This window comes from Ceratosolen solmsi, unplaced genomic scaffold (genome assembly GCF_000503995.2).
Source record: "Ceratosolen solmsi marchali unplaced genomic scaffold, CerSol_1.0 scaffold57, whole genome shotgun sequence".
Classification (NCBI taxonomy): domain Eukaryota; kingdom Metazoa; phylum Arthropoda; class Insecta; order Hymenoptera; family Agaonidae; genus Ceratosolen; species Ceratosolen solmsi.
The window spans coordinates 4,908,418-4,918,167 of NW_011948427.1; the positions used below are offsets into that span (position 1 = coordinate 4,908,418).

Here is a 9,750-nt window from a genome sequence, read left to right on the forward strand (position 1 = left end):
AAAATACTTTTTCGTTATAAATACGTAATCGCATTTAACATTAAATTGATTTCGAACTAATTTCCTTATATTTCATCTCTTTTTTAAGAAAATAATGTCATATATTATCATTTATATTAGTTGAATACAGAGCAATTGGAATGATAATTAGTAATTTTGTTATCTTAAATAATTTAAATTTTCATCATGTTCTATTTCAATGTAAATGAATATTTTTTGAAGAAAAAAAAATATGTATATATATAATATATTCAAAATATAATAATCTAAAAAATTTTTTTATTTATTTATTTGTTTATTTTTTTAATAAAAAATAAAATTATAATATCAAATGAAACTATCGATCATCGTATCGTTTTACCAATGCTGTTTTGGTAATAAGAAATAATTCCTAAATTAAAGTCCTTTTCTTTCATGATATAAAAAATTTTTACGAATCCTTAAACTATAGTAACTGGCACCACACTTGACATTCTGAATCATCCAAAGTATATTTCTCTTTGTGCGCATCATCACTATGTGAAATATGGTCGTTATTTCACAAACACAATATACGATTTTTCGACTAGTATTATCAAGATGCCGTATATTTTGAATAATGTATCTGTCTTTGTTTCACATTGCATGAGGCAAATTAACATTAAACGTACGCCATCAATGACTAGGAGTCAGCAAGAACTGTGATACTTGCATTTCTTTCTTCTTCATTCGACGAAAAGGGTGTAACAACTTGCATATTAACTGATATGTAGAGGGGATAGGATAAATCCTTGTCAAGACACATAACTTGCTTCTGAAATAACATTTATACATATATTTTCATTCATTAATTTACTTAAATATAAAACTAATAATGTGATGTGTATGATATTTACAATAGTATGTATATATTCTTTATAACAATTACTAACTGGATTTAATGTAGAAAATTAGTAAATACGAACTGTGTTAAATGGGCAATTTTTTAATTTTAAATTCAGGATCTAATTTTACTTAAAATTTATTTTAATTTGATTCGATATACATATCTTCCTGTGATTTAAAATAAATAAAATATCTCAAATTATTTATTAAAAATCATAAAAGAATCAATCAAAAACATTACTTTTAAATGATATGAAAATCTAGTATTAATTATATTCCTCTTGATTGTAACGAAAGTGTTATGCTTTTAAATTTTTATCATCTTTTAAAAAGATATTCACCAATTGATTTCAAAGATCATACACATTAAAAAACTAATTTTAAATATATTTAATTTAATTTAAAATAGAGTAAATATATTTCAAGTATATTTCAGAGAAAATTTACCTCTTCATTTTTGTGTAACGATAGTCTAATTTGTCCAGAATCTTGTATGTATTTAATTTGTCGCTGTTCGTTTAAGGAAATGAGGCAAACCCTAAAAATAATTTCGTATTTTAAATAAGAAAATTTATTAATAAATATCTTAGCCCAATTAATACTTACTTTAATATAATATGATGTTTACTGTGATTGGCTTTTATGTGCTCCGAGTCCAGTCTATTATACCTTTTGAATCTCAGAGTCGTTAGGTCGAGATTAACAACAAGGTCTAGGCCGAAATGAAAAGCAGTCCATCGCCACACGTGCTCTCCCGGTCTATCGACACATCTAGCACAACGGAAACATTCTCTTGAAAAATCCAACTCATCCATATTTTTAGGCCTACAACACAATGGATAAAAAAATTTCATTAAATGGAATAGTTATTTTGATTATCATTTAAGCAGTCAAATACCTAGATTCAAATGCTTGTTTTAATAAGAAGAAAGTGACAGACGGAAATTTATTCAGGAATCTAGGGTAGATCGAAGGAATTAAATTTTTCATGTAATGACAAGGTGCGATTAACTTATTTACCCTGTATCTTTATTTGCATCAATTCTTAGAATATGAAGCCATTGCTCTTTATAAGATTCGTACAACCAATCCTCGGGAATTATATTGTCATTTTGCAAAAGCTTTACATCTTGATCATTCAATAGCAAGTATTTTTTACGAAGAGCTTTAAAAGGAGCGCAAAACTCCTTGCCTTCTTTTGTATCGAGAAATGGTTCGGTCCATGTATGGCTTCTAAAAAACTCCTCAATTTGTATTATTTCATCTTTACTTTGTATATGAACAAACAACCTGAAAATATTAATTTAGTTTCTATAGAAAATATTTACAAATGCAGTAGATTTGTATAGTATTTAAATTATAAATTAATTTCAAATGATATTTGCTTAAGTATAATATTAAAGTATACATTAGCTTACCATATTCTTAACATCATGTAAATGCAAAATTCTGTTTGCATAGCTATTAAGTCAGGACTAGATATAAGCTCTGCCATTAAATCTGAATTTATCTCCTTTAAGAATGTAGGGTAAAGCCAGCCATATCCTACTACATTAACTTCTAACCACCTTTTACACGTATTTTTTACCTTTGGCACACCATAAGCAACAGCTGCATTATAATAAGGAACTACAGTTTTTATATTTGTTGTTTCAGCCATGATTTCTGTACATTGATCTATAAGACCTTGGAGTTGAAAAAGTGTTGCTGTTGCTAGTATGGAAATTACATCTTTTGGCTCAAGACTGATTTCATCTTGATAAAAAGAGCCAAGGACAAGAGTGAGCGCTGTAATTACATTAAAATATTATTTAAGATTAAAATCTATTAATAATATCAACAACAACAAAAAAAATAAAATAAAAAAACCATATATTTAGTAAATCCTGTTGTTTTTTAAAAACTTTGTTAAAATAATTATCTTTTGTATTTTAATAAGAAATATGATACTTTAAATAAATTCTATGTCACATTGAATGAATGTATTATAAAGAGAATAAATTTGTGCTTATGCAATTTTTAATAGCACACGGCAATATAAAAATTGTTTAAACATTTTTTAATTAATTTCAAATATGTAATTTAGGTGAACTTTAAGAATTCACTGATACACCTTTATAAAAACTATTTAGACACAAGACCATAAAAGTTAAAAGTCAAGTCAAATAGGAGATGGTATAGAATCCCTAATATAGAAAAGTAGGTCGAGCATGATGAAACTCGTGATAAGCTTTCACTTTTTATTTTGGGAATCTTATTGTAATTCTCTTATATAATAAAGTCTGTCTAAATTGAAATAAAATTATCTTACAGTCTAGTGTGATATTGGGATCGGTGATCTCGACGCTCACTACCTTCTCATTAGCTTCGCGCCAAGAACCAGAAAACATACTAGCAAAGTATGGACTCTGAAAGAAAAAATTATTGTTAATAATTAATTACATTTCGTCAAATATTAATGTTTATGAATACGCTTATCTTAATAATTATATTTATTATATACTAAGAACGTTTATTATTTATTTGCTCTTTATCTTACATCGTAAAAATGCAACACTAAGTAAAAAATATTAAAATTCTTTTGATATAAGTTGTAGGAATTATAAATAATGTTAATATTAAGTTTAGTTATTTAATTTCAGAATATAAATTGAGCTCTTAACTCATTTGTGTGTGTGTGTGTGTGTGTGTGTGTGTGTGTGTGTGTGTTCAATTAAATGAAACTTTTCAAATATTACTTATGCTATGATTTCACAAATATAAATTATAAATATGGTTTCTAATGGAATGAATTTATTTCTTAAATGTTTTCAATTCTTAGTGTTCTATTTCCAAATATTAAACTATGTATATTATAATGATCTATATTAATGTTGTTATAAATAAAGAATAATGATAATCATTATTATTAATAGTTTCATTTAAAATGTGCTTAATGATATTAAGTAGAAAAGCTTTAAACAAGCTTATATATAAAATTACTTGACTTATGTAAACTTTATGCAGTCTCCAAGCTTTTCCGAGCATTAGCACTGTAACATCGCTGCCTTTTTCTTCTTGAAATAATGTCTTGTAAATGTACTGAGCAGTAGTAAGTAATTTTCTCCTAAAAAATAATTATACATATTTTCAAATACATCAAATAAAAGTAGCATATTTATTAAATCTCTAAATACAATTTTTTATAAAAAGATCTGCAAAATGATGTCATCAGTTTAAATAAGGATTATTACCTCACATGAATACGAAATGTTTGGCAAATACAAATATAAGTAAAAACTCATACTATAATACATTGCACAATATTTGGACTTTGACATTTAAATATAATATTTATATAGTAATGCATGAGGCAAATATGAAAGAAAAAAAGGAAAGAGCATGTGTGAGAATACGAGTGAGCAAATGGGTAAATAAATATATATATATATATGCACACGTATATAAAAAGAAATAGAGAGAGAGAGAGAGAGAGAGAGAGAGCAGACAAACAAAGACGGAGGGAAAGCAATGGATGGATAGATGATGATTAAGTAAATGGGTGTATGGGCGGATGAGATAGGCAGATTAATGGACAAAGAATGAAAATGAGAAAAGGAGAAATCGGGAGATTTGGATGAAATTACGAATAGATACAAATAGATCCGAATGAAAACAAGTATTATTTATAGAAAACACTATCCACATGAAAGAAAAAACATATAGACCTTTTGGGAGTCTGCATTGTTTTGTCGATAAATCTTGACTCGGACTCCAAATCATCTTCTTCGATACATTTTCTTTTTCTACCTCGATAGACTGAATTTACTGCGCTGTTGGATGCTGTTAGTACCCTACTCACGTAGCTGCCCATTACACTGATTTACTTCTTGTAAAAATTAATAAAAATATAAATAACTTGAAAATATTACACCCAAGTTTTGCACGCAATTTTAACACCAGAAACACGTCGGTGACCTCGTGATTAGTTCTTCGTAGTCGCGCTCACCGTCATCGTGAGGTTATGATCAACAACAGCTTGAAGTAGAGCTAAAAAAGCACGTATATGCACTAATGATGCACAAAATAAAGAATCCGACAAGATCAGTGAGGATGGCCGAGCGCTCCAAAACGTAAACATTTCCGTATACGCTTGCGTGCGTTTAGAAAAGCTACCATACTAAAAGGTATTCGTGTCTTTTCCGTCTGTTTATCACTGAAACCGTCAAACTCCAGCAGCAGCTGTTTTTCCACTAATTTTATAGCTCTTTCTCTTTTTACTTTGTGGTATCGTCGATATTCATCTCTTTTATTTTCCCATTTCGCGCCCTCTCTCTCGCTCTCTCTCTCTCTCTCTCTCTCGCTGTCTGTATCTACCAAACTATTGTTCTCTCACTCTACTATAATCACGCGCACTAGTTATTTCACTCCCGCTTACATTCGCCTAGTTATGTCTCTCTTCTCTCTTCCTCTTAGCTCTCGCGTAATCATTCGCGTATCCACGCTTTCTCCCTCTCGTCATCTCCCACTCTCACTCTCACTCTCTCACTCTTTCTCTCTCTCTCTCTCTCTCTCTCTCATCCTATCTCTATCTACCTAACTCTCTACTCCCTTTCAATCGCATAATTTGGATGCGCACGCATGTAATTTTCAGGATCGTATATAGACGACCAAAAGTAAAGATATAATTATATTTTAAGGATTGCCATTTAATTTTAATTTATTAATAATATTACATATTATGGAATTAATAGTTATAAACATAATAAGGATGATAATTTTATAATATACATTTTTAATTTTTCGTCCATATGTACATGTATTTGGAAATTTTTTGATCGGAATTTTTTAAATTCATATTACGCTACTGGAAAATCAAGATGGAATCGTCGAATCGCCGCGGAAAGTAATCCAAAATACTTTAAGATAAAACAGGAAAGGTCGTACAGGCTTTTCTAAAAAAAACGTAATAGTATCTTAAGTTGGTTAACATTGTGATATTCATAAGTATAATTCCATGCAAAATTTTATTTGGAAATTAAATCATTTTAAGCTCACTTGACGTATATGTTATACATGTATCTTTCATCAACCGGTCGCACCTGAAAGATTGAACATATCTAGTACAATATTGTATATTTAATTTCAATCGTGGATCAACTTTACATACTTGATGTATTTTATGTTCCGCTTATCAGGATACTTATAATAAAGTGAAAAGTTTTACAGAACTTTAATTTCATTGTGTTAAAAATATGAATTAACGCAGAAGAAATGACACGAGTAAAAACATTTTAGGTTATATTTGTTTCCTTGCAGTGCAGCTGGAATAAATTATCGTTTTAAATAGTTAATTGTTAGAACAAAAATGAAAGTTAAGCCAAGAGTTTATTTTGATGTTGAAGTGGGTGGTTTACCAATAGGTCGTATTGTTTTTGAACTTTATTCTGATATTTGTCCTAAAACAGCTGAAAACTTTAGAGCATTATGTACTGGAGAATTGGGACTTGGATTATCAACAAACAAACCATTATATTATAGAGGCATAGTATTTCATCGAGTTGTTAAAAATTTTATGATTCAAGGAGGAGATTTTTCAATAGGAAATGGAACAGGTGGAGAATCAATATATGGCGGAACTTTCAAAGATGAAAATTTTACTTATAAACATGATAAACCATTTTTATTATCAATGGCCAATCGTGGTAAAGATACAAACGGTTCACAGTTCTTTATAACTACACAACCTGCTCCTCACTTGGATAATATTCATGTAGTTTTTGGAGAAGTTTTATCAGGGCAGGAAGTTGTAACGCATATTGAAGGACTGCCAGTTGATCGTATGTCTAGACCTTTACAAGATGCAAAAGTTGTCAGTTGTGGAGAACTTGTTCTTAAACCAAAACATAAATCAAAAAGAAAAGAAAAACAAAAAAGCAGTGTATCCGATTCGGATAGTGATTCGGAAAAGAATAAAAAGAAAAAATCAAAAAAAAAGAAATGGTCGGAAGCTGAAAATTGTAAATTATCGGAACCAAGGAAAACTAAAATAGAAGATATGCCACATCCCCTTGTTTCGACCACTAAAATAGATCCTGATGAAATACCAGAAATACCAACAAATAAATTTCTTTATCGAGCGGGTAATACAAGTAATGCTAATCAGAGACAATATATTCAAGATCGTCGACAAAACTTCAAAAAATCTTCGGGTGGTAGGATCTTTAAAGGTCGGGGAATTTGTAGATATCGATCTTCATCACGAAGTCGATCAAAAAGTCTTACTCCACCCCATTGGAAGCAAGCACAAAAGAAAATTATTAAATTACCAGAATTCCAAAAACTTCAACAAAATCAATTGGAAAATGAAAAGGAACCTGAGAAAATAGAAGAAGAACCCGATAGCCCTAATTTGCAAAATAATGGCAAATTGAATGAAAATAATCGAAAAGAAGCAGAGAAAGAAAATACTTTGAAAAAAGATAAAGTGTCAGATAGTCCAAAAACAGAAAAGCAAAATGATAAGAATGAAAAGCAAAAAACATCTCATAAATCAAGACGATCTTCAGACAGAGATAATGAGTCCAGAAATCGACATCGTTCTAAACACAATCGGCAACACAAATCACCTAGTCGCAGTAGTCACAATAAGAGATACCGTAGGCATTCTCCATATGAATCATCATCTCGTTCAAAAAAATCATCACGTCGAGCAGATTGATATACATAATTAATGTATAAAATTATTAAGCAACGTTTCATATTTATAATATGTACAAAATGATTCTAATAAATTGTATTTCAATTTTTAATTTACATAAACTTATTTTGAAAATATAAAGAAAAATTATTTTATATTATGATATGGTTAATAATTAATTTAAATTGTTGTCATTCAGATGCATAACAAAAAAATAAGCAATTCCATTTTTCTAATTAAAAAACTTTGTAAATAAATAATAAAAAGCATGTCGAAAAAAATTATGGTGTACAGTTTCTTTCTTATATATATATCAAATGTAATTTACCATTAAAAAAATTTCTTAAATATTAATGTATCGTTTTATTTACATTAAAAAATTATATATATATATATATATATATATATGTATATACATTATTTTAAGAAGGTAATATTGATTTATTATTTGAACAAATTAATAAATTCAATATCTTACGTAAGTTTTTGTAAATATTTAAAACAAAAAAAACAAAATTCAATATAAAAGAGATTGCATTTATTTCGTTCAAATTATTGTTATTCTTTACAAAGAGATACAAATTTAAAATACAAATTCTATAAATACAAATATAAATATATATATAATATTATGCTCATAGTTAATTATTTTCAACGTATATTTACAAATATTATTAAGAAAAAATTTTTAAATATTTTATCTTCAACTTTATATTTCATTATTTATCTTTTCAATGCACTACATAGTATTCGTAATTGTTTATTAAGTATTAAAATAAAGGCAATGTATTAAAAAATGTAATAAATGTTAATGCGATTAATAAAATAATAATTTCCGTTCACATAAAAAGTTTGAAATAAATTTAAAGAAATATAATTAAAGTACGTAATGTCCATTATTTTTAATAAAATATAAATAAAGCTTTACAGTCTATACTCTATCGAAAATTATCTAAAATTAAGAGTTAAAGCAGTGTATTGAGTATCAATGTATTTGATTGGTGTATGATGTGTCGTAGAAATACAAAATAGTAACAGTTTGTGTTGGTATAATTGCATTATATAATTTTCTGTTAAAATTTTTTTATATTAACTTCAATTCGGATACTTTTAATAAAAATTTTAAAAAATGTTTATATTTTAGCATAATATTGTAATATAAATAAACATGGGGCTTTTGAGGTTAGTTCAAATAAGTTATATATTACTAAAAGTATATTAAATTTATAATAGAATGTCTAATATATAAAATTTTCGAAAAAAAAAAATGTATTAATTCAATTTGAATTTAAATTTCAATCTATATGTATATATATATATATATATATATATATATATATGTATATATTTAAGCATATATACACATGTATGCGTGTGTTCCATTAAATATATTCCATTAAATATTAAATGTCGTATTAATTAGGGAAAGTTATATATATATATATATATATATATATATTTTTTTTTTATCGAGGGTAAAGAATGTTTTGTAAAGTAAATACATATGACGTAATTTATATTAATTTATATTAATCATAGGTCTACTCTTAAATTTGCTGTAAAAGGCTATGTGGCATGGATTGCTATTGATTATACAATTCAAGAAGGCTTTTGGTCTGGCTCAAACGATTCTATTGTGGCCTTCAAAACACTTGGCAACAAAATTAAAGAAATTGTGCCTGAAAATCTAACGAATCAAGTAAGTTAGTTAAAATTCGATGTAATATTACTTTCTGTTACACTTTAAGGGCTTCCGAATTCCAAATAAATATTACACGAAAAATAAGCTTAACGATCAAAATGTTAACTGAGAAATTGTTTGACAAAATTTTAATTTTAATACCTCCTTTTTTAGCTACCCAAACTAAATGTAAACGATAGTGTGAAAAATAGTTGGAATACTCAGGTTAACAATGCTGCAGAATTAATCCTTGTATCACCAAAGAAAATTTCAGTCTTAATAGAAGATACGGTATTTCAGAATGAAAAAATAAATAATACAAATGTCAAACAAAGTAATCGATAGACATGTAAAATATGTATTAAAAATTGGTATAATACATTTTGTGTAAATTAAGTTAATTAAAATGTATTGAAGTTATTGTTCTAACAAATCAGTGTAATGTCATTACAAATATTATCACAAACATTTTTCTTCCATTTTTTAGGACTACACCTTTCGTATAAGGAAAAAGAAAAACAGCTGA

The 9,750-nt window shown here is 27.4% G+C and overlaps 3 protein-coding genes across 4 annotated transcripts; 2 read left to right on the forward strand and 1 right to left on the reverse strand.

Annotated features, from left to right (window-relative positions):
- Positions 1 to 347: 347 nt before the first annotated feature.
- Positions 348 to 5,257, reverse strand: gcl (germ cell-less). Its single transcript, XM_011501167.1, has 8 exons — positions 4,572 to 5,257; positions 3,847 to 3,970; positions 3,176 to 3,272; positions 2,283 to 2,652; positions 1,885 to 2,154; positions 1,471 to 1,689; positions 1,312 to 1,402; positions 348 to 793 (listed from the first exon to the last, which is right to left on the reverse strand). The coding sequence occupies exons 1-8, from the start codon at positions 4,715 to 4,717 to the stop codon at positions 662 to 664; spliced, it is 1,449 nt and encodes a 482-aa protein (XP_011499469.1). The 5' UTR covers positions 4,718 to 5,257; the 3' UTR covers positions 348 to 661.
- Positions 5,258 to 5,706: 449 nt separating this feature from the next.
- Moca-cyp (nuclear cyclophilin protein Moca-cyp) lies at positions 5,707 to 7,615 on the forward strand. The gene has a single exon (XM_011501168.1). The coding sequence runs from the start codon at positions 6,212 to 6,214 to the stop codon at positions 7,562 to 7,564; it is 1,353 nt and encodes a 450-aa protein (XP_011499470.1). The 5' UTR covers positions 5,707 to 6,211; the 3' UTR covers positions 7,565 to 7,615.
- An 896-nt stretch (positions 7,616 to 8,511) lies between these two features.
- Positions 8,512 to 9,620, forward strand: LOC105363474 (uncharacterized). 2 transcript variants are annotated; one of them, XM_011501170.1, is made up of 4 exons: positions 8,512 to 8,586; positions 8,688 to 8,725; positions 9,083 to 9,242; positions 9,399 to 9,620. In XM_011501170.1, exons 2-4 carry the CDS (start codon positions 8,712 to 8,714, stop codon positions 9,567 to 9,569), a joined length of 345 nt encoding a protein of 114 aa, XP_011499472.1. In that variant the 5' UTR covers positions 8,512 to 8,586; positions 8,688 to 8,711; the 3' UTR covers positions 9,570 to 9,620. The 2 variants fall into 2 exon arrangements, with proteins under 2 accessions (XP_011499472.1, XP_011499471.1); XM_011501169.1 differs by having other exon boundaries at positions 8,514 to 8,590.
- Positions 9,621 to 9,750: the final 130 nt, after the last annotated feature.